Here is a 25,029-nt window from a genome sequence, read left to right on the forward strand (position 1 = left end):
ACCATCACCATCCTGACCGACCTTCCCCAGACCGGCCGCTCACTAGCAATCCTCACCATTCTCACCAACCTCGCCCAGACAGGTTGCTCACTAGCAATCCTCACCATCCTCACCAGCCTTGCCCAGACAGGTCACTCACTAGCCATCTTCACCATCACCATCCTCACTGACCTTGTCCAGACAGGCCTCTCACTAGCAATCCTCACCATCACCATCCTTACTGAACTTGCCCAGACAGGCCGCCCACTAGCAATACTCACCATCCTCACCGACCTTGCCCAGACAGGCTGCTCACTAGCAATCCTCACCATCACCATCCTCACCGACCTTGCCCAGACTGGCCGCTCACTAGCAATCCTCACCATCCTCTCCGACCTTGCCCAGACAGGCCGCTCACTAGCAATCCTCACCATCACCATCCTCACTGACCTTGCCCAGACTGGCCGCTCATTTGCAATCCTCACCGACCTTGCCCAGACAGGCCACTCACTTGCAATCCTCACAATCACCATCCTGACCGACCTTGACCAGACAGGCCGCTCAGCAATCCCCACCATCACCATCCTCACCAACCTTGACCAGACAGGCCACTCACTTGCAATCCTCACCATCACCATCCTCACCAACCTGGACCAGACAGGCCACTCACTAGCAATCCTCACCATCAGCATCCTCACCGACCTTGCCCAGAAAGGCCGCTCCCTATTAATCTTCACCATTACCATCCTTACCAACCTTGCCCAAACAGGCCGGTCACTAGCAATCCTCACCATCCACATCGACCTTGCCCATACAGGCCGCTCACTAGAAATCCTCACCATCCTCACCAAACTTGCCAAGACAGGCTGCTTAGAAATCCTCACAATCCTGACCAACTTTGCCCGGGCAGGCCTCTCACTAGCAATCCTCACCATCCTCACTGACCTTGCCCAGACAGGCCGCTCACTAGCAATCCTCACCATCCTCACTGACCTTGCCCAGACAGGCCGCTCACAAGCAATCCTCACCATCACCATCCTCACCAAACTTGCCCGATAGGCTGCTCAGCAATCCTCAACATAACCATCCTGATCGACCTTGCCCAGACAGGCCGCCCACTAGCAATCCTCACCATCCTCACCGACCTTGCCCAGACAGGCAGCTCACTAGCAATCCTCACCATCACCATCCTCACTGACCTTGCCGGGACAGGCTGCTCACTAGCAATCCTCACCATCACCATCCTCACCGACCTTGCCCAGACTGGCCGCTCACTAGCAATCCTCACCATCCTCTCCGGCCTTGCCCAGACATGCAGCCCACTAGCAATCCTCACGATCACCATCCTCACTGACCTTGCCCAGACAGGCCGCTCACTAGCAATCCTCACCATCACCATCCTGACCGAACTTGCCCAGACAGGCTACTCAGCAATCCTCACTATCACCATCCTCACTGATCTTGCCCAGACTGGCCGCTCATTTGCAATCCTCACCATCTTCACCGACCTTGCCCAGACAGGCCCCCCACTAGCAATCCTCACGATCACCATCCTCACTGACCACGCCCAGACAGGCCGCAGCCTAGCAATCTTCACCATCACCATCCTCACTGACAGGCCGCGCACTAGCAACCCTCACCATCACCATCCTGACCGAACTTGCCAGACAGGCCTCTCACTAGCAATCCTCACCATCACCATCCTCACTGACCACGCCCAGACGGGCTGCTCACTAGCAATCCTCACAATCATCGTCCTCAGCAACCTTACCCAGACCAGCCGCTCACTAGCAATCCTCACCATCACCATCCTGACCGACCTTGCCCAGAGAGCTGCTCAGCAATCCTCATCACCATCCTCACTGACCTTCCACAGACAGGCCCCTCACTAGCAATCCTCACCATCACCATCCTGACCGACCTTCCCCAGAACGGCCGCTCACTAGCAATCCTCACCATCCTCACTAACTCTGCCCAGACAGGGAACTCACTAGCAATCCTCACCATCACCATCCTCACCAACCTTGACCAGACAGGCCACTCACTTGCAATCCTCACCATCACCATCCTGACCGACCTTGACCAGACAGGCCACTCACTAGCAATCCTCACCATCAGCATCCTCACCGACCTTGCCCAGAAAGGCCACTCCCTATTAATCTTCACCATTACCATCCTTACCAACCTTGCCCAAACAGGCCGGTCACTAGCAATCCTCACCATCCACATCGACCTTGCCCATACAGGCTGCTCACTAGAAATCCTCACCAAACTTGCCCAGACAGGCTGCTTAGAAATCCTCACCATCCTGACCAACTTTGCCCGGACTGGCCTCTCACTAGCAATCCTCACCATCACCATCCTCACCAACCTTGCCCATGAAGGCCGCTCACTAGCAATCCTCACCATCCTCACTGACCTTGCCCAGACAGGCCGCTCACAAGCAATCCTCACCATCACCATCCTCACCAAACTTGCCCAATAGGCTGCTCAGCAATCCTCAACATAACTATCCTGATCGACTTTGCCCAGACAGAGCACTCACTTGCAATCCTCACCATCACCATCCTCACCAACCTTGCCCATGAAGGCCGCTCAATAGCAATCCTCACCATCCTCACCAACCTTGCCCACACAGGCCGCTCACTAGCAATCCTCACAGTCACCATCCTGACAGACCTTGCCCAGAAAGGCCGCTCACTAGCAATCCTCACAGTTACCATCCTGAAAGACCTTGCCCAGACAGGCCGCTCAATAGCAATGCTTACCAACCTTTCCCAGACCAGCCGCTCACTAGCAATCCTCACCATCCTAACTGAACTTGCCCACACAGGACGCCCAGTAGCAATCCTCACCATCACCATCCTCACCAACCTTGCCCAGACAGGCCGCTCACTAGCAATCCTCACCACCACCATCCTCACCGATCTTGCCCGGACAGGCAACTCATTTGCAATCCTCACCATCACCATCCTGGCTGACCCTGACCAGACAGGCCACTCAGCAATCCTCACCATCCCCATTCTCACCAACCTTGCCCAGACAAGGCACTCACTAGCAATCCTCACCATCACCATCCTCACCAACCTTGCCCAGACAGGCCGCTCACTAGCAATCCTCACCATCTCCATCCTCACGACATTGCCCAGACAGGCCGCTCACTAGCAATCCTCACCATCACCATCCTGACCAACCTTGCCCAGACAAGGCACTCACTAGCAATCCTCACCATCACCATCCTGAGCAACCTTGCCCAGACAGGACGCTCACTAGCAATCCTCACCATCCACATCGACCTTGCACAGACAGGCCGCTCACTAGCAATCCTCACCATCCTCACCGACCTTGCTCACTAGCAATCCTCACCATCACCATCCTCACCGACCTTGCCCAGACAGGCCGCTCACTAACAATCCTCACCATCCTCACCAAACTTGCCCAGACAGGCTGCTTAGAAATCCTCACGACCTTGCTCACTAGCAATCCTCACCATCACCATCCTCACCGACCTTGCCCAGACAGGCCACTCACTAACAATCCTCACCATCCTCACCAAACTTGCCCAGACAGGCTGCTTAGAAATCCTCACCATCCTCACGACCTTGCTCACTAGCAATCCTCACCATCACCATCCTCACTCGCCTTGCCCACACAGGACGCCCAGTAGCAATCCTCACCACCACCATCCTCACCGACCTTGCCCGGACAGGCCACTCACTTGCAATCCTCACCATCACCATCCTGACCGACCTTGCCAGACAGTCCTCTCACTAGCAATCCTCACCATCCTCACCAACCTTGCCCAGACAGGCGGCTCACTATAGCAGTCCTCACCATCCTCACCGTCGTTGCCCAGAAAGGCCGACAGCAATCCTCACCATCACCATCACCATCCTCACTCACCTTGCCCACACAGGACGCTCAGTAGCAATCCTCACCACCACCATCCTCACCGACCTTGCCCGGACAGGCCACTCACTTGCAATCCTCACCGTCACCATCCTGACCGACCTTGACCAGACAGGCCACTCAGCAATCCTCACAATCCTCACTGACCTTGCCCAGACAAGCCGCTCACTAGCAATCCTCACCACCACCATCTTCACCGATCTTGCCCGGACAGGCAACTCATTTGCAATCCTCACCATCACCATCCTGACTGACCTTGACCAGACAGGCCACTCAGCAATCCTCACCATCCCCATTCTCACCAACCTTGCCCAGACAAGGCACTCACTAGCAATCCTCACCATCACCATCCTCACCAACCTTGCCCAGACAGGCCGCTCACTAGCAATCCTCACCATCTCCATCCTCACGACATTGCCCAGACAGGCCGCCCACTAGCAATCCTCACCATCACCATCTTGACCGACCTTGCCCAGACATGCCGCTCACTAACAATCCTCACCAAACTTGCCCAGACAGGTTGCTTAAAAAACCTCACCATCCTGAGCAACCTTGCCCATACAGGCAACTCACTAGCAATCCTCACCAAACTTGCCCAGACAGGCTGCTTAGAAATCCTCACCATCCTGACCAACTTTGCCCAGACAGGCCGCTCACTAGCAATCCTCACCATCCTCACCAAACTTGCCCGGACAGGCTGCTTAGAAATCCTCACCATCCTCACGACCTTGCTCACTAGCAATCCTCACCATCACCATCCTCACCAAACTTGCCCGATAGGCTGCTCAGCAATCCTCAACATAACCATCCTGATAGACCTTGCCCAGAAAGGCCGCTCACTACCAATCCTCACAGTCACCATCCTGACAGACCTTGCCCAGAAAGGCCGCTCACTAGCAATCCTCACAGTCACCATCCTGACCGACCATGCCCAGACAGGCCGCTCAATAGCAATCCTCACCATCCTCACCAACCTTGCCCACACAGGTCGCTCAGTAGCAATCCTCACCACCACCATCCTCACCGACCTTGCCCAGCCAGGGCACTCACTAGCAATCCTCACCATCACCATCCTCACCAACCGTGCCCAGACAGGCCGCTCACTAGCAATCCTCACCATCACCATCCTCACCGACCTTGCCCAGACAGGCCACTCACTAGCAATCCTCACCATCACCATCCTCACCGACCTTGCCCAGACAGGCCGCTCCCTAGCAATCTTCACCATTACCATCCTGACGACCTTGTCCAGACAGGCCTCTTACAAGCAATCCTCACCATCCTCAGCGACTTTGCCCAGACAGGCCACTCACTAGCAATCCTCACCATTACCATCCTGACTGACCTTGCCTGACAGGCTGCTCAGCAATCCTCACCATCACCATCCTCACTCGCCTTGCCCACACAGGACGCCCAGTAGCAATCCTCACCACCACCATCCTCACCGACCTTGCCCGGACAGGCCACTCACTTGCAATCCTCACCATCACCATCCTGACCGACCTTGCCAGACAGTCCTCTCACTAGCAATCCTCACCATCCTCACCAACCTTGCCCAGACAGGCGGCTCACTATAGCAGTCCTCATCATCCTCACCGTCCTTGCCCAGACAGGCCGTCAGCAATCCTCACCATCACCATCCTCACTCACCTTGCCCACACAGGACGCTCAGTAGCAATCCTCACCACCACCATCCTCACCGACCTTGCCCGGACAGGCCACTCACTTGCAATCCTCACCATCACCATCCTGACCGACCTTGCCAGACAGTCCTCTCACTAGCAATCCTCACCATCCTCACCAACCTTGCCCAGACAGGCGGCTCACTATAGCAGTCCTCAGCATCCTCACCAACCTTGCACAGACAGGGCACTCATTAGCAATCCTCACCACCACCATCCTCACCGACCTTGCCCAGACAGGCTGCTCACTAGCAATCCTCACCATGCTCACCGACCTTGCTCACTAGCAATCCTCACCACCACCATCCTCACCGACCTTGCCCAGACAGACCGCTCACTAACAATCCTCACCATCCTGACCAACCTTGCCCAGAGAGGCTGTTCACTAGCAATCCTCCCCATCCTCACCGACCTTGCACAGACAAGCCGCACACTAGCAATCATCACCATCCTCACCGACCTTGCCCAGACAGGCCGCTCACTAGCAATCCTCACCATCACCATCCTGACCGAACTTTCCCAGACAGGCTGCTCAGAAATCCTCACCATCACCATCCTCACCGACCTTGCCCAGACAGGCCTCTTACTAGCAATCCTCACCATCCTCACCAACGTTGCCCAGAAAGGCCGCTCACTAGCAATCCTCACCATCCTCAGCGACTTTGCCCAGACAGGCCGCTCACTAGCAATCCTCACCATTACCATCCTGACCGACCTTGCCCGACAGGCTGCTCAGCAATCCTCACCATCACCATCCTCACTCACCTTGCCCAGACAGGACGCTCAGTAGCAATCCTCACCACCACCATCCTCACCGACCTTGCCCGGACAGGCCACTCACTTGCAATCCTCACCATCACCATCCTGACCGACCTTGACCAGACAGGCCGCTCAGCAATCCTCACAATCCTCACTGACCTTGCCCAGACAGGCCGCTCACTAGCAATCCTCACCATCACCATCCTGACCGACCTTGCCAGACAGGCCTCTCACTAGCAATCCTCACCATCCTCACCAACCTTGCCCAGACAGGCGGCTCACTATAGCAGTCCTCACCATCCTCCCCGACCTTGCCCAGACAGGCCGCTCACTAGCAATCCAGACCATCACCATCCTCACTGACCTTGCCCAGACAGGCTGCTCAGAAATCCTCACCATCACCATCCTCACCTATCTTGCCCAGACCGGCCGCTCACTAACAATTCTCACCATCGTGACCGAACTTTCCCAGACAGTCTGCTCAGAAATCCTCACCATCACCATCCTCACCAACCTTGCACAGACAGGGCACTCATTAGCAATCCTCACCACCACCATCCTCACCGACCTTGCCCAGTCAGGCTGCTCACTAGCAATCCTCACCATCACCATCCTCACAGACCTTGCCCAGACAGGCTGCTTAGAAATCCTCACCATCCTGACCAACCTTGCCCAGAGAGGCTGTTCACTAGCAATCCTCACCATCCTCACCAATCTTGCCCAGACAGGGCTGCTCAGCAATCCTCGCCATCACCATACTCACCGACCTTGCCCCGACAAGCCGCACACTAGCAATCATCACCATCCTCACCGACCTTGCCCAGACAGGCCGCTCACTAGCAATCCTCACCATCACCATCCTGACCGAACTTTCCCAGACAGGCTGCTCAGAAATCCTCATCATCACCATCCTGACCGAACTTTCCCAGACAGGCTGCTCAGAAATCCTCACCATCACCATCCTCACCGACCTTGCCCAGACAGCCCTCTTACTAGCAATCCTCACCATCCTCAGCGACTTTTCCCAGACAGGCTGCTCACTAGCAATCCTCACCATTACCATCCTGACCGACCTTGCCCGACAGGCTGCTCACTATAGCAGTCCTCACCATCCTCACCGACCTTGCCCAGACAGGCCGCTCACTAGCAATCCAGCCCATCACCATCCTCACCGACCTTGCCCACACAGGACGCTCAGTAGTAATCCTCACCACCACCATCCTCACCGACCTTGCCCGGACAGGCCACTCACTTGCAATCCTCACCATCACCATCCTGACCGACCTTGACCAGACAGGCTGCTCATCAATCCTCACAATCCTCACTGACCTTGCCCAGACAGGCCGCTCACTAGCAATCCTCACCATCACCATCCTGACCGACCTTGCCAGACAGGCCTCTCACTAGCAATCCTCACCATCCTCACCAACCTTGCCCAGACAGGCCGCTCACTAGCAATCCAGACCATCACCATCCTCACTGACCTTGTGCAGACCAGCTGCTCAGAAATCCTCACCATCACCATCCTCACCTATCTTGCCCAGACCGGCCGCTCACTAACAATTCTCACCATCCTGACCGAACTTTCCCAGACAGTCTGCTCAGAAATCCTCACCATCACCATCCTCACCAACCTTGCACAGACAGGGCACTCATTAGCAATCCTCACCACCACCATCCTCACTGACCTTGCCCAGACAGGCTGCTCACTAGCAATCCTCACCATCCTCACCGACCTTGCTCACTAGCAATCCTCACCATCACCATCCTCACAGACCTTGCCCAGACAGGCTGCTTAGAAATCCTCACCATCCTGACCAACCTTGCCCAGAGAGGCTGTTCACTAGCAATCCTCACCATCCTCACCAATCTTGCCCAGACAGGGCTGCTCAGCAATCCTCGCCATCACCATACTCACCGACCTTGCCCAGACAAGCCGCACACTAGCAATCATCACCATCCTCACCGACCTTGCCCAGACAGGCTGTTCACTAGCAATCCTCACCGACCTTGCTCACTAGCAATCCTCACCATCACCATCCTCACCAACCTTGCCCAGACAGGCCGCTCACTAACAATCCTCACCATCCTCACCAAACTTGCCCAGACAGGCTGCTTAGAAATCCTCACCATCCTGGCCAACCTTGCCCAGAGAGGCTGTTCACTAGCAATCCTCACCATCCTCACCGATCTTGCCCAGACAGGGCTACTCAGCAATCCTCGCCATCACCATACTCACCGACCTTGCCCAGACAAGCCGCACACTAGCAATCATCACCATCCTCACCGACCTTGCCCAGACAGGCCGCTCACTAGCAATCCTCACCATCACCATCCTGACCGAACTTTTCCAGACAGGCTGCTCAGAAATCCTCACCATCACCATCCTGACCGAACTTTCCCAGACAGGCTGCTCAGAAATCCTCACCATCACCATCCTCACCGACCTTGCCCAGACAGGCCTCTTACTAGCAATCCTCACCATCCTCACCAACGTTGCCCAGAAAGGCCGCTCAATAGCAATCCTCACCATCCTCAGCGACTTTGCCCAGACAGGCCGCTCACTAGCAATCCTCACCATTACCATCCTGACCGACCTTGCCCGACAGGCTGCTCAGCAATCCTCACCATCACCATCCTCACTCACCTTGCCCACACAGGACGCTCAGTAGCAATCCTCACCACTGCCATCCTCACCGACCTTGCCCGGACAGGCCACTCACTTGCAATCCTCACCATCACCATCCTGACCGACCTTGACCAGACAGGGCGCTCAGCAATCCTCACTATCTTCACTGACATGGCCCAGACAGGCCGCTCACTAGCAATCCTCACCATCACCATCCTGACCGACGTTGCCAGACAGGCCTCTCACTAGCAATCCTCACCATCCTTACCAACCTTGCCCAGACAGGCGGCTCACTATAGCAGTCCTCACCATCCTCACCGACCTTGCCCAGACAGGCCGTCAGCAACCATCACCATCCTCACTCACCTTGCCCACACAGGACGCTCAGTAGCAATCCTCACCACCACCATCCTCACCGACCTTGCCCGGACAGGCCACTCACTTGCAATCCTCACCATCACCATCCTGACCGACCTTGACCAGACAGGCCGCTCAGCAATCCTCACGGATTTTGCCCAGACAGGCCGCTCACTAGCAATCCTCACCATCACCATCCTGACCGACCTTGCCAGACAGGCCTCTCACTGGCAATCCTCACCATCCTCACCAACCTTGCCCAGACAGGCGGCTCACTATAGCAGTCCTCACCATCCTCACCGACCTTGCCAAGACAGGCCGCTCACTAGCAATCCAGCCCATCACCATCCTCACTGACCTTATGCAGACCAGCTGCTCAGAAATCCTCACCATCACCATCCTCACCTATCTTGCCCAGACCGGCCGCTCACTAACAATTCTCACCATCACCATCCTGACCGAACTTTCCCAGACAGGCTGCTCAGAAATCCTCACCATCACCATCCTGACCGAACTTTCCCAGACAGGCTGCTCAGAAATCCTCACCATCACCATCATCACCGAACTTTCCCAGACAGGCTGCTCAGAAATCCTCACCATCACCATCCTCACCGACCTTGCCCGGACTGGCCACTCACTTGCAATCCTCACCATCACCATGTATATGAACAACTATTGGAGCAGGTGGAAAACCTAAATAAGCAGAAGTCCTGGCAGGGAAGTATACCAGGCAATTTAAAGTGTGGTAAGCATGGGACCTGGCAGGAGAGTACACCAGGCAATATCAAAATGCAGAAAGCAGAAGTCCTGGCAGGAGAATATACAAGACAGTATTAAGTGTATGAAACAAAAGTCCTGGTATGTAAATCTACCAGGCAATTGGGAAAAGGATTGTGTGAAATAAAGAACTGTTCGGAAAGAAGCCAACACAGTTTGACATGCAAGCAATGCATTTGGTCAAAAGAGACCCCAAGGAGCACTTCTGAAAGAAACAACACCCAAACAAGGTTCATTATGTAAATGGTATCTTTGGCACAAGAAATGCCAAGGAATTGTTTGAAGAGAAAATGCAATTGTGAAATTAAACGGTCACTGTGCAAGCGTTGTGTTTGGTCAAAAGAGGGCCAAAGAACCGTTTTTTAAAAAAAGAAAAACCAAGATTGTGAAGCCAGACAGTTTTTGTGCAAGCATTACACTCACCAAAAGAGAGGCCCAAATGGACAGTTGTGTGTAAAAAACCCTTCAAGGAATAAAGAAGAATCCAAGGGAAGGGAACTACCCTCTGCAGTCAAGAATTTCAACATTGAAAAAACTACTTTTGTTTGAGTCCTTTCTCCTTTATGGATACTTTTCTTGAAATTACTTAAGGTGAAATTAGGGAAATGGCTTTAACCTTGGAGTTTAGTTTTAGTGTGAGGGTCAGAAAAGAGGCTTGGACACTGGACAGTTTTTGTTTTGATATCCCAACATAGTTTTTGGTTTGAGGTAGGCAAAGTCCTATTAGTGCAGGGACACAGAGGCCTTTCACCAACACCATATTTTTTAATAAAAGTGTTTAACCAAAACTATGACTGCCTTGTGCCTGACTCCTTTCTGACTTCTCAAATTCACTAACTCATCAGACTGAGGAGGGGCTTAGGCGGAGGCAACACATCTTTCCCAGCACTGCAGAGCAAGGAGGAGTTCCAGGAAAGAAGGCAGCACCCCACTTTGCTGGCACTACAGAGCAAAGAGTGTCCCTAAACTCGGCAACATACCATGCAAAGCTCTATAAAAATCTAAAAAAACCAGACAACATGCCATCACCAGCCAGGAAAAGCTCCACAACCAGGCACCACAGTCATGTCCAAACAGTTCAACCAGCAGATGTCCTAGAAGCAGGAACCAGACGAAAAACCTGCATGGAAAAAACTTCCCCTCACCCCCAACTGCATGTGGAAATCAGGCTGGCATCTACGTCCAGCTAGGACTCAAGGGCAAGGGTGCGCAAACTGTGGCTCTCCAGAGGTTTTGAACAAAGGTTGTCATTATCGATCGGATCTATGAAGGTTTGCCAACTTTATATGCCGAATAAACTTTTGCTAAATTTTAACACTTATTTTTAACTGCAAGAAAGTGTAGGGTGACCCTCCCCCACATCTCCCCTTTCGACCCCCCCCCTTTTATATACCCTTCCCAAATGTACCATCTTTAATCTTTTGGCAAAAAATGTGGTAACAAATGCCGCAAAAATAATTGGACAAAACTGTCAATTGGCAAAAGTGGGTAATACCGATCAATCAAGAGAATCAATTCACCAGATCTGGACACTACTGCCCATTAAACATTGCTAATTGTATAGTCAGAATATCATGAGAGAAAGTTATTCATGTGCATCGGTTTTAATAGGTGCGATTTTAGTCTTTATCAATATACAGCAGTAGAGACGATAACTTATGTGTTTCGGACCAAGTGGTCCATCTTCAGGGCTGACTCTGACCTTCCAAAACACCAAAACATTCTGAGTGTCAAGGACCCTACTTCAGAGGCACAGGCCCCTCGAGGGCCAAAAGAGCAGTAAGTGCATTGGGGCGTTGTAGGTAGTTTCCCCCCGTTTAGAGTTGGCACAGTTCCCGGTGCACAGGTTTTCATGGATTCGGCCCAACAAATGAAGGAGATATCCTGAGATCCGCATATCGTGGTGGGCGAGTAAGTCAAGTGCAGCAATGCTCTCCAGGTGTACAGTGAAGACGGCTGAAATTGCACCAATAAAACCGATGCCCATGAAGAATCTTCGGTCATGATATCGTTGGCTATACAATTAGCAGCGTTTACTAGAGAATTGGCGTCCCCAGATCTGGTGAATTGGTCCACCAGAAAGTTATTTTGCTTCATTGTGTCCTGATTGGGTGTGATCAGGCTTCTGGGAGAAGCCTGGAACTCTTCATTAATAATAGGACTCTTGTATTTATAAGAAGAGCGGTGCTCGCCCCAGCCCCTTGCCTAATACCGATCGATCACCATTGATACAGCAAGCTAGGGGGTGATGGGATTTGTATTCCAAAACAGCTGGAGAGCAGAGTTTGCAGAACTCTGCCTTGGGGGGGGTCACACCAGGGACTACAGCGTCACTTCTCTAATCCTCTCTGGCTGTGCCACGGGCAATGTATTCCAATCAACAGAGTGCAGGAAAAACTGGGTTGCAAAACCTGTACCAATGTTATCCAGCTGCAGGCGTCGAGGACCGGAAACGTCAAATTTTCGGGATTTCCCTTATTAATATTCATGAGCAAAATTTGCATACAATGATTCTGAATGTATGCACATTTTTTCTCATGAATAATAATGAGGGATATCCTGAAAACCCATCAGGATTCCAGTCCTAAAGGCCTGGAGTTGGACAACCTTGCGTAGACCTTTGACATGAAATGCAATGGCATCTGGAAAGGAGGGTGGGATAAGACCGTAGTCCATTCCACTGTCAAGCGACCCTTCAGACCAGGGAGGCGTTGACACATGGCTAACGTCGCACAAAAAATCATCGGTTTGAGAGGCAAGAGGTAGGAGCTAGGCCAAACAACTAGGGACCATTTCAACCCTGTCTCTCTCTTCCTCTCCCCCCAATGCACTCCCTCAGCCCAGAGCAGCAAGGTTGGTATACGTACTGTGTAGGAACGTTGACGATGGTGGTGCGACCAAAGTGAGCCGGGCTGTCTCCTGCACAAGAGAAAAAAGGGAACAGGTCAGCGTGAGCTCACAAGCATTGATATGTGGGCTGGAGATCCCAGTGTCACAAACCCCATCTCCCCATGACAGGCCTTCTATTGCTTTTCTGATCCCCCCACTCTATATCCATGGCCCAGGGGGGCAGGCTAATGCAATCATTTCCACGCAGAATTGGGCGTCCTGTCCCGACACTCCCATGAAAGCCCGTGGGTGGGGCATGTGGGCAGCGTGGAATGCTAAGGGCAGGGGCTGGATTACTAGAGGGTCTGGTGCTGGGGAATTAAGTTGTGAATTGTGGGGAACCAAGGGCACCAATGGGGCAGGTGTATGAGAACCAAGGGGGCAAAGGGCAGAAAGCTGGATGTTGGAATTCAGAGAGGTGGTTATGTCATGTGGTTGGCAGGGGTGTAATTCTCAACACAAAATAAATAAAACAAAAAAAGAATAACTAGCCCCCCCCCTTTTCTAGGAGTGTAATCTGTGTGTTCTTGTGCTCACTGCTGTGATAGAAACAAGGCCTTTCCCTCTTCCCCTCTTTCTAGGATCTTCCCCCCTGTCCCGATAACTTGTTTCTAGGTGTCCTGTTTTCTCTTATAGGATGTAACCTAAACCCTTTCTCGTCCTGGAAACTGGACTCTAGATTGTTTCATTGCTGTTGGTCGGAGTTGGCGCCGTGATCTGCAGTTCCTCCCTCTCTCCTTCCTCCTCTCCACACTCTCTCTCAATCGTGCTCTCAATCTCCCCCATCTTCTCTAATTGCTATTCTATCTCCTATCCTATCACTTGGAGGACGTAAAAGTTTCAGGAAGGATCTCCTGGTCTCCAATCCAGGCCTGCCCATCTCCGACACCCATGTCAATGCTTCCTCCAGACAGACTTTCACCGACATCCTCTGTCGCTCCTTCTCGGGACCTTTGGATCCCCCTTAAGGTCTCTGTGCGCTCCCCTTTCTCTTCCTGTCCCATTAATGGTGGTACCTGTTGGGAAGTACTCTTGGCATCATTCCTGTCCTCCAGTGTCATCATTAATGTCTACCTTAATGGCACTGTCCTGGTCCAGGGTTCCCAGCCCAACCTCCTCCTTCTCGCTAGACGTCTTCCGTCTCTCATCAACTTCCTCCCCTCTCCTGCCACTCTTCTTTCTGCCACCCCTCTTGCCCCTCTGCCACCTCTGATGGGTGTACCACACTCCTTTACCCCTCCTCCCCTGTACCACACTCCTATACCCCTCCTGTACCCCTCCTGGGAAGTCCTTCAAAAGTGGTAACCTGCTCCAGTTAGCCACCCTCAACTCTTGCTCTGCCGTCAAACACTCCTCTGACATCTGCAACCTCCTTGAAGACCTTGACGTCTTCGCTCTTACCGAGTCGTGGTTCACTGCCAGCTCCGTCACGTGTTTTGACACACTCCTCCCTTAGGGGCACAAGACCCTCTCTAAGCCAAGCCCTAAACGGCCCGGCGGCGGAGTTGCCCTGATCTTCCTTGAGTGATTCCGTGCTAGTATTATAACCACTACTCTCTTTTGAATGCCTTGTCTGCAAGCTTGGTGTCTCTCCTGTCCTATCTCTAACTCTGACCACCATCTACAGGCCCCTGCACAGGTCTCCCACTTCCTCCAAGATGGGCTGACCTCACCTCTTCTCTCCTGGCCTCCTCCTTGAAGCACCTCCTCCTCTGAGACTTCAATATTCACCTCGATTCCTCTGATGCAGCCTCTGGTCTCTTCCGCAAACTCTGCGACTCCATTTCCCTCACCATTCATCCCTCCGGTCCAACGCACTCAGACAGACACACCTTGGAGGCTCTCATCTCTTCAGGCATCCCCATCTCCAACCCTCTCGTTACTCCTCTCTCCTGGTCTGATCATGCTCTCCTGTCCGCTCACGTGGACCTCCTGGGTTCCCCGACTGAGCCCCCGCTTCCACTGTCAGCCTCCCTCTCCGTCATTTGATGTATGAAGCGAGTATCAGTTGCTGCTTTTGCCGTCACCTTTACTTCTCCTCCTGCCAAGGACTCTCACCCCGACACGGCCCTTATTAATCTACAACTCTCCATCTCCAACTCTCTATACATCCTTGCCCCGGGCATGAGGATCAACATTAAACCTGCATCCAAGTGCAACTCTTGGTGTGACTCTGACTTAACCGTTCTGAAATGTAAGTGCAGGGCGGCTGAGCGGAAATGGCAGGCTTCGAGCACATCCTCTGAGAAACTGGCCTGCAGTCTGCTCCAAAGGCAATACAGACTATCCACCTGTTCAAGGAAAAGGGCCTATATTCAAGCCTTCATCTTTGCAGCCCCTCACAAAAAGGCGCAACTTTTCAAAATCTGCAGGAAACCCTGCCAATCCTGCTGCAGTCTCCAATTCTCCTCTGCCTTCCCTGGCCCTCTGTACTTCTCTGACCTCTCACTTCCTTTCTAAAACTAATGACGTCTTGTCCTCACTCTCCTCTACTCTTCATCCTTGTCCCTTAACCGCTCTCAGGCCTTCCTTGGCCCCCCTCTCCTCTCCCTTCCTACTATCCTCTTTTTCTCCCATAAAACCTGACAAGTCTGCTCGATGAAAGTCTCATCCAAACAGGTGATCCCCTGCTACTCCAGAATGATCAAACACAACATTGTCTCCCTTGCTTCAGCCTTGGCTGATTTCTGCAAGTGCTCCTTTGCCAATGGATCCTTCCCCTCACTCCTCAAGCACCCCCTTGTGCACCCTCCCCTTAAAAAGCCTTCATCTGACCCTTCCTGTCCGGCAAACTACCACTCTATCTCCATTACCCTCTTCCTGGGCAAACTCTTGGAGAAGCTTATCCATCACACTGAATCTTTTGGTTGTTTCTGGCTTCAGAGCTGCCAGAAGCATGCAAACTGCTCTCCTGAACCCCCGGGAAGACTTGCTCTCTAATCACGATTCCAGCTCTCCTTCCCTTCTTTTCTCTGCCTTTGATACGGTCAATCATGCCATCCTGATAAATCGATTCCGTGATACCCTTGGCATCACGGACCTGACTCTGGACTAGTTGACCCCCTTCCACTCGGACAGACCTTCCCAGGTTCAACTGGGCCCTTTTCTCGCCACCATCTTTCTCTCCACCTGCTGTGTCCCTCAGGGGTCTATCCTCTCGCCTTGGCTTTTTAAAGTCTACCTGGGCTGGCCCCACTAGCCCATTTGAGCTCTACCTTCTCTCCTAACTTCTATTGTTATGCAGACAACACAAAGCGCTCCTTCAAGCTGCTCTCCTCTGCCTCCTCCTCTCTCATTCCAGACTGCCTGTCTGCTATTCAGGCATGGTGCACTGCTAACGATCTCTGCCGTAATGCCAGTAAGATGCTTAATGCTGCCTCTTTCCCTCCCACACTCTGGCCGCCCTCCATGGGGCCCCTCACCCTCTTGTTAGACAAAAAACCTTCCGAGTCATCTTTGACTCCTCTCTCTCCTTCTCCTCTCACATCACATACCTTATCAAGAAGGCCCACGTTCAGCTGCACCTCCTCAGGGGCATTCTCCCTTTCCTCACCTTCCCCCAGAAACCCAATGCCTCCAAAGCGCTGGTCCTCTCCAGGCAAGGCTACTGCAGCAGCTTCTTCCTCAATATTCCCAACTCCACCCTTCACCCCCTTCAACCAATCCAGAACAGGACTGCGAGACTTATCCTCTGCCTGAAGCCCAGGGACCGTATCTCTCCAGCCTTAAAATCTCTCCACTGGCTCCCGGTTGCTGCATGGATCAAGTTCAAGACCCCCAGCATCATCCACAAGGACTTCCGGGGCGTGGGACCCCACTATATCCCCACTCTCTCCCTAATGCCTCCCTGCTAAAGCCCTTCAGTCTTCTAGCTCCAACTCTTTGCATATCAGATGCTTTTCCAGGCAGAGAGTGAGGGGTAGATCTCGCTCCTCCACAGGCGTCTCCCTGCCCCTCTCAGACTTGAGCCGCATCTCCTTAAGTTCCGCGAAGCTTCACAAGACCTTCCCTTTTCTCTTCTGCCTTCTCCCTCCCCTTCCCCTGCTAATGTCCCTGTCTTCCTCTTGACTGGCTACCTGGTTAACTCAGAGTATTACAGGGAACCAGGCCCCCCTCGTTGCAGTATAGTAGTCCATTATATATGTGTACATACTGTGGTTCCTCACGTTCCTGTGTCTGCGCATATTCTTTTTGCATACTCCAAACTTACCCTCTTTGCTTAGTGTATGTGTATATTGTGCTTCTGAGCGTAACATATACGCAGGTCATATTTCGTGTGTATTCACGTGTGTATGTCTTGTGCCAACATGTATTCTGAGTGCAATATTGGTATTCAGACTGTGTGCAGATGCACAGGAATGGTCCACAGAATCACAGCACATTTCTTCACACACAACCTCCTGGCAGGCCCAATTATAGATAGATTTTTTTAAAATTCTCAAAAAGTGAATTCATCGAGATAGGCTGTTGTGATTTTTGACATTTCCGTGACTTGCACTTTTTCCAGTTCAGTGCCGACTGTATGCTAAAATTCTGAAAAATTGAAGCAGCCTATTTAGCGATAAGCATTGTCCTGATACACTGTTTTTTGGGGGGTTTATGGATAGTATATGCATAGAAAATTATAGAAAGGGAAAGAGACCCACAGACTACTCTAATGGCGTCCTGTAGGAATGCTTTCAATTTCACAACAAAGTATCTGAATCGCATACCCAGGAGATTTCCGGAGAAGTTGACGGGCAGGATGACGGCAATGGAGAAGACACACATGATCATCAGGAGCACGAGAATGTGCCGCTGGAACGAGAGGTAGGTTGTGGCGTCGATTCCGCACTTGCTTTGGATCTCCTCATCCCTGCAAGAGAGGAGCACCAATGCTCAGGTTGTAGATTGGGTTTACTGTCTGTGGGCCTGTTCTTAAGATCCAGGCATTTTCCCCAAGGAACCAAAATAGAAGAAACGTTCTCATGTGCACCTGTGTACTTCTGGTTCAAATCCTACATAGTATCAAAACATTTTGCACCAGAAGATTTCACTTACCCAACCATCACCATTCGATCAGCTACTTGATTACATTTCGATCAGGCGTCACAAATTTGTTCCAAACAAGCACAATCATAATGACAATCAAAAACAATAATTTATTAATGTACAAATATCATGAAAGCAAATATTTAAATCTGCATTTCCACAGATCATCTCAATACAAACTAAATTAATTGTATAAAATGTTCCTCCTAGTCTGTATGGGCAACTAATACCAAACGACAAGCCAGGGATTAAAAACGAAGCAGTAGCCATTTTTGACCACCATTGTGGTAGAAATGCCCACTTTGTGGTGAAAATATAACGGGGGGGTGTAGTGCACCCACAAATGTTAAAAAGAGGTAACACTGCCACCAAACCTTGCATTTGAAAGTACAACAGATGCACTTAAAAGAAAATACGGAGAAACCTGGTTTCCTTGAAGTACTCACCAGATGAAAGGTAGGAGGATTGCCCCAAAAGGTACTGCACTGGTAACCATGGGGACTGAAAAGTGCACCCCAAACCATTAAAAGGGGGAGGGAGGTTAAAACAGATCCCACTCCCTAAAAAGTCAGGTTAGGGTCCAAATCATTCAGCGCAAATGCTCGGGTCCCATTGAAGTAGACCCCAAAGTTGCAAAAGAAAGTCTCTCCTAACAGAGGTTATTGTTCAAAACATCTGGCGAGCCAAACGTTGAAGAACATCCTAACCAGGGAGGGGGAAGAGGGGGGGAGTGGAAGAACATTTGAGTGAAAAAATCTGCTTGGAAAGTGAAAAATATTGAAGGGGGAAAAAGAGACACAAAACCCTCCGGACGGGTCAAATGTACCTCACCCAGTGACCTAAATAACAAGTCTCACCAGAACCTTGCATTCTAGGGCCCTGCTTCGATAGTGCCAAAAAATAAATGGCTTCCTTGTAGACAGACCTTTGCCCAAGAGCATCACCTCAGGAATTCTCACAAACCTTTTTCTCGGATTAGTGGAACAATGTTCCATTGTTGCAGGTACCCAGGTTTAGGAATCTGCATAGCTGCCAAGTGACCGCATGTCCTGCACGACACCAAGAGCCAGTCCTGCATTTTCACTTTGCATGCTGGGATTTGTAGGCCCAGACCTCTAGTGGCAAAAACTAAACTACAAGTCCTAGCAAACGATGGGAAAAGACAGACATGGGGCTACTTGAAAGCTGTGAATCTGGGGAGGACTCTTGTGTGGGGAAATGTTTTTTTACATGCTTTGCAAGGGAGAAGGGGGGAAGGGTCAGTTGGAACACCCGAAATAATACTCACTTCATCTGGTATATCGAAGTCAGCCATGAGCAGAAGCCCTGCAAGACAACAGAGGTTCAAATACTGCAATGGGACATACGCGCCAGGTCAATAATTTACAGGCCAGACAAAAAGATAGCTTAGTAGGTTGAGCGCATGATGCATAGACGTTTGTGTCAGAAATACTTTGCCGTGAGGGGTAGAGGAGGGTTGATGAGGGGAGGGAGATGTCCAATTCACAGCACGCTGCTGACTCTTACGTTCTACAGACCATTGTAAAGCCAGCACACAATCCACATAGCACCACAATTTGTAACATATCCATCACTGAAGTTGCACCATCCACCATTCTACTTTTCAAGCATCCATGGGACAACCCACTAGCTTACAACCAACCACTGGCCTCTACATAGCACGAGCGCTGCCATTACATCCGCGCAGTGAACCACCATCCTATTAGGCCTACAAACCCTTTATTCAGCCAGCAATAGCAACACCTCCATTCTACGACCAGCAAAAGTAACTGTATGCATGCATCCAGTACTAGGCCTGAGAGAACTTATTCGGTCGAACACCATACAACCCGAATTTGCAGAGTATTGCCAGTTGAACAAACCTTTTTAGACGTTCTCGTGGAGTTGGTTTACTGGTCCAGGGGTGAAGAGAACGGAGCCTTTCATTCTTGAAACTTTTCAAAGAAAATAAAGAGTCCCTGGGAGAGCTCATTGCCTGGAGCGTCTGCAGCAGCTTCTTCTGGCAGAAAGCAATTTAAAGACTCTGTTTTCAGCGAACAGGTGGCAAAATAAGAAATCCTTCATAAAAAGATGGGATGTCCAACTCCGGACCTCTAGGGCCGGAATCCTGATGGGTTTTCTGGATATCTCTCAATAATATTCATGAGAAGAAGTTTGCATGCATTTAGAATCATTGTATGCAACTGTAGCTCATGAATATTCATGGGGGGTATCCTGAAAACCCGGCATGGATCCGGCCCTCGAGGCCTGGAGTTGGAAAACCGCCATAGAGGCAGTTGTTGCTGCGAGCTAACTTTCTTTATACATTTCAAACTGTCCCCCGCAATTTGTTTGCATGCGCTGCTTTGGAATGGATGCATGTCTGGCAGGCTGCGTTATTTTATGCACAGCACGACTTTTGCATCATCTAGATTGCCAGCACATGTAATGTTAGGATAATGCTTGGACTAGGACATGGCGACTCATTGTGGAGCACATGGGCCAATTGCGGCCTTTGCTGCAAAGCCAGGCAACGCTGCAGCCATGAAGCCAAAAGGCCCGATGGATTGATAAGTTTACAGCTTCTCTGCTAAACCTCTCAAGTGTTATTTTACCATCAACTTCCGGGTCAAGGCAGAAGGCCAGTCTTCCACAGTAACAAGTGATGTGTGCCAGCGGCTAACAATAATTAAATATATAAATGGATATATCTCGTAAAAGACAGATAAAAGCATGACATACCGAGCATTGGCAAACCATATGTTTTGGATTTGGAATTGGTGCAGAATTGCATCTGCATGTGTTGTGTTGTGTTGCCGCCAGATGACAGCATAGCCTCAAATGTCCCACCGGTGCCATCCTGTGTTCGTTAACGTCTCATATGCATCCTTCCCTGATGCAATTTGCAGCCCTTGTATGTTTAGTTGCTGGCCTCCCTCCCAGCCAGAACTCCAGGATGGTAAGGGGTGATGTCACCGGCCTTGGCCATTCGTTTCCCATGTGGGTCTACTGTCCCCAAGCCCAGCGGCAGTCCCTGGGAGCCCCGGCAGAGTGTAATAACCTGTGCTCTTATATGACAGTCCCCAAGTGCAGCGGGGGTCACAGGGACCCCTGGCAGGCTGCCGTCCCTCCCAGCCAGAACTCCACGATGGTCAGGGGTGATGTCACCGGCCTTGGCCATTCGTTTCCCATGTGGGTCTACTGTCCCCAAGCCCCGAGCGGCAGTCCCAGGGAGTCCCGGCCGAGTGTAATAACCAGTGTTCTTATACGACAGTCCCCAAGTGCAGCGGGGGTCACAGGGACCCCTGGCAGGCTGCCCATCCCTCCCAGCCAGAACTCCAGGACGGTTAGGGATGATGTCACCAGCCTTGGCCATTTGTTTCCTATGTGTGTCTACCGTCCCCAAGCCCTGGGAGCCAGGGAGCCCCGGCAGAGTGCAATAACCTGTGTTCTCATTTTCTTATATTTGGCATTCTGCCAGGGGGCTGCAAAAGAGCCACTATTATTATAGGATCAAAAGGCTAAGTCGGCCTTGGCTCAGGATTCAAATTAGCAAAGGACAGACTGGCCCCATATGAGAGGCTAGGACTTCTGACCTACCCCCCCCCCCTCCCGAAGGATAGTTGCCACACACCAGGTACTGTACAGCCTCACGTGTGTCAGGCCTGGCTGGAGTAGTAATCAGGAAGAGTATGTACATAGAATTAACATTGTGGTTGCCCTAGTCAAGATGGAGAGAAAGAAACTTAATCTGATTGGTTTAAGGAATAAAAGTATGTTTGGTTTTTCTGATTGGTGGATAGGATAATGGGTTAGATTCTTGGGAGGTGAGCAAGATTCTAAACTGCCTCTCATCCAAAGTAATTCAGTGGCTGGTTGTACATTAGTTAAGCTCCTTAAGTGAGGCCTTTCAGAGTTCAGAAGATTTACTAAAGAAGTGAGAAAATCGTTGCTGAGCCAGAGTGATCAAGAAGACATCAGGTGAGCTTAAAGATTCTCACAGTGAACTTCCATTTTACATCAGAAACTTAAAGAGTTTAGAAGTTTACAGTTTACTATAAGAAGAGAAAACGTTTACAGTTTATATACAATATGGAAAATAATTGAAAAGACTGTGCGCGCAAGTTATAAAGTTGTTAATAGCGTGAAATGTGTTTCAAGACTGATTAACGTGCGCGCAAGTCTTCGTGTCTTCAGCAACGTCGTTGGGAGCGCGTGCGTATGAGAGCGCGTGTTGGATTGCGATAGAGCGCGAGCCCATATTAACTGAGCGTGGGTCCATTGGAACTATCGCGCATAGTTTTTCAGTGCGAGCGCGTGTTTCACGTACACGTGAACTTGTTAACATGTGCGTGTATTTGTTAAGGTGCACGTGTTTCACGTGCGCGTGTATTTATAAGGTGCGCGTGTAATTTTTTAGCGCGAGGACAATTTCTCACGTCTTGCAATTTCGCATGTTAATCGCATGGTTGCAGAGAGTGTATAAGTTATTCAAGAAAGTAACTATATATTCATATGTGTAACAAAGAAAAGATTCACACGCAGAAGAAGCAGTAGCATTCAAGAAAGTTTATGAGTTCCTACTTAAATACAATTTTCACACAAAAGAGAATTCAATACTTCAAGAAAGACTGCATTTCTCAAGAGTATTTGAAAATTCGAACTTACTGGAGTTAAATGAACTTAAAAGTCAAAGAAGAATATCTAAGGTTGTAAGGTGTTTTCAAGAGTCATTTTTCTTTAGGATATTAAAGAGACTGGAATGGCTAGTGACAATATGCACTAAAACATTACAACAGTTTACAAGATATTCCATAAAGATAATTAACCTCTAAGTCTTAAACAGAGGTATAAGAGGTAAAGTTAGAGTTTGTTTTTAAAAATAGAGAAAAAGGTTTACGATAATGTATAAGTAACCAAGTGTATTTGTTTACTACAGATACCAGAGCCTACCAGAAGGTTGCAGGGCTGCAATGTTTCCGTTGTTATTTTATCCAAATTCCCATTTCCCTTTCTTGGGGTTCTCAGCTCAGCTTTTACTTTAGGGTTGAGAGGTGAACTCCTGGTGAGGGGTCTGTGGGGCCAGCATCAACTCCTGTGGAATTCAGTCAAGCCGGACCCTGATAACGTGCATAGTTTACCATCCTATGCCAAGCAAAGTCTCAAGTCACAATTATTTTCTAAAATATGTTTGAATCCCATCTCATTTTTGGTCAGTGATACTTCCTCAAAGTGCTATATACTTGTGCCCAATGTTATTTTTTTCACAATTATTCCTTAACCCCCAAACTTCCTACAAATTAAAATGTGCATCCTTCCATTTAATATAAAATGTTACTTGCCTCTTTTCTAATGCTCTATTTAGTGCAAGAAGCAACCACAATTCCTTGTATTTGTCTGGAAGAATATCACATTATTTTTCTCGTGACTTGGAACTCATATTATCATTGCAATGGAAATATTAGTGTGTTGAGTGGCTTTCTGTTTTTGGCAGTGGCCAGTGATAAATGTAGCCCCCAGACAAAGGCCAAAGACCAAACCAAACATTTGGCCCCTCTGGAAAATGTCTGTATACCCCTAGTATGGAGGCTACCGAGAGTTGGTGCATATTTTAATCCATTTTAATCCATTGGAGAAGTTGCCTACTTGTAGTACTTTTTTGGTGTATACTTTATGGCTTCGTAGATGGCCTAGAGACTTTTTTCCTGATGGACACACAATTTATTTCTAGGTTTTAGGAAAGGGTACGTTTTAGGAACACGGTCTAGAGAAGCCCCTTTCCTCTATCATCATCAAACTAATGGATTAACAGAGAGAGTAAACGACACAGGGTAACAATATTCCCCCTTTAAAAAATAAAATGTAAATAACATTGGAGAGTGCTCCTTTCAATGGCAGAGTTTACTTGCTTTGCACACGTGAATTTTTTCAGAAGTGGTTTCTGCTTCAGACTGCTTTCTGCAGAGGCTGTAATAGACTTGCTCATTAGTCCCTAGAGATTACACGTTTACAAGCATGTGAAGATAAAATAGAGTATGAAATATTCTGTGGGTGATTTGGTTATCCTCATGGCTTCTTTCCAGTTTCTACCTGTTGAAATAGGACCCTGGTTTTGTTGGCTCTGGGTGGATATGTGCATTGTTAACCCATTGGTGCTTTGCCTTCTTATTAGGAGGTTTGAGGGTGGGGGGGGGGGGGGTTAGAGGGGCAGTGTTTCAGGTTTCTCACGTGAAAGACAAAGCCAGTTCCCTTCGGCAACAATTTAATTTGACTGCTCTCGAAATGGTGGACTGCCTTGAGCAATTGAAAGTTTCCAAGATTTGGTTTAGTAAAATCCTTGAGTGGGTTCTCAGTATCTAGTTCACTGTAAAGGTTACCCTGCTAGTTCTGGACTGTGGCAACTCTCTTTCTTCATTCATTCCATCCTGGTGGCATTGAGGTGAGATATTGTGGTGCTTGAGAGTTTTATGAATGAGGCAGTTGTAGTTCTGCTCCACGTTGTGTTATTAACGCATGGAAAATGACTTTCTTCGCTTTGTTTGGGAAGGGGTCTATCATGCTGTACTCCTTGTGTTCTTGTCTGTGGGGTGAGGGCTGCGATCGCAAGTGGGTTTTGGACAGTTTTGTTAGAGCACCAGTCGCACAGAAGAATATCCCTGGCTCCTCTTGTGCTTCAGCTGAACATGCAGCAAGGAAGCCTATTCGATATCGCCATCATTATCTTTATCCACCTAATAGCCAATAGGAATCAAGAAGATTATATTAAAATGAGGTGGGCGGGACTGCATACTCCAATAAACCGACACCAATGGTTCCCTCTCACGGCAGAGGGCGGTTTACACTAAACCCCATTAAAAGCTTGAGGAAGCTGGAACCTTCCCTACCCTGTATGGGACATAACGCATGTGGTAAGAACAGAGGGCACACTACAGATGTCGTACCTACACAGAATACCATCACAACACTTCCAGATACAGTCCAGTGTATTCTGCAGTTCTGATCCAGTGTCTCAGCTTC

General features: G+C 50.1%; 1 protein-coding gene across 2 annotated transcripts in view; it reads right to left on the minus strand.

The window, feature by feature from the left end:
* The window catches only part of TMEM63C (transmembrane protein 63C), a 398,663-nt gene that overhangs the window by 195,272 nt on the left and 178,362 nt on the right, over nucleotides 1-25,029 (minus strand). For both annotated transcript variants that reach the window (XM_069638011.1, XM_069638012.1), the window contains 3 exons: nucleotides 19,301-19,338; nucleotides 17,694-17,836; nucleotides 12,960-13,011 (listed from right to left, as the gene is read on the minus strand). In XM_069638011.1, the coding sequence (XP_069494112.1) occupies nucleotides 12,960-13,011; nucleotides 17,694-17,836; nucleotides 19,301-19,338 (233 nt within the window). The remainder of the gene's footprint in view (nucleotides 1-12,959; nucleotides 13,012-17,693; nucleotides 17,837-19,300; nucleotides 19,339-25,029) is intronic.

This window comes from Ambystoma mexicanum, chromosome 14, assembly GCF_040938575.1.
Source record: "Ambystoma mexicanum isolate Mex_15411 chromosome 14, UKY_AmexF1_1, whole genome shotgun sequence".
Classification (NCBI taxonomy): domain Eukaryota; kingdom Metazoa; phylum Chordata; class Amphibia; order Caudata; family Ambystomatidae; genus Ambystoma; species Ambystoma mexicanum.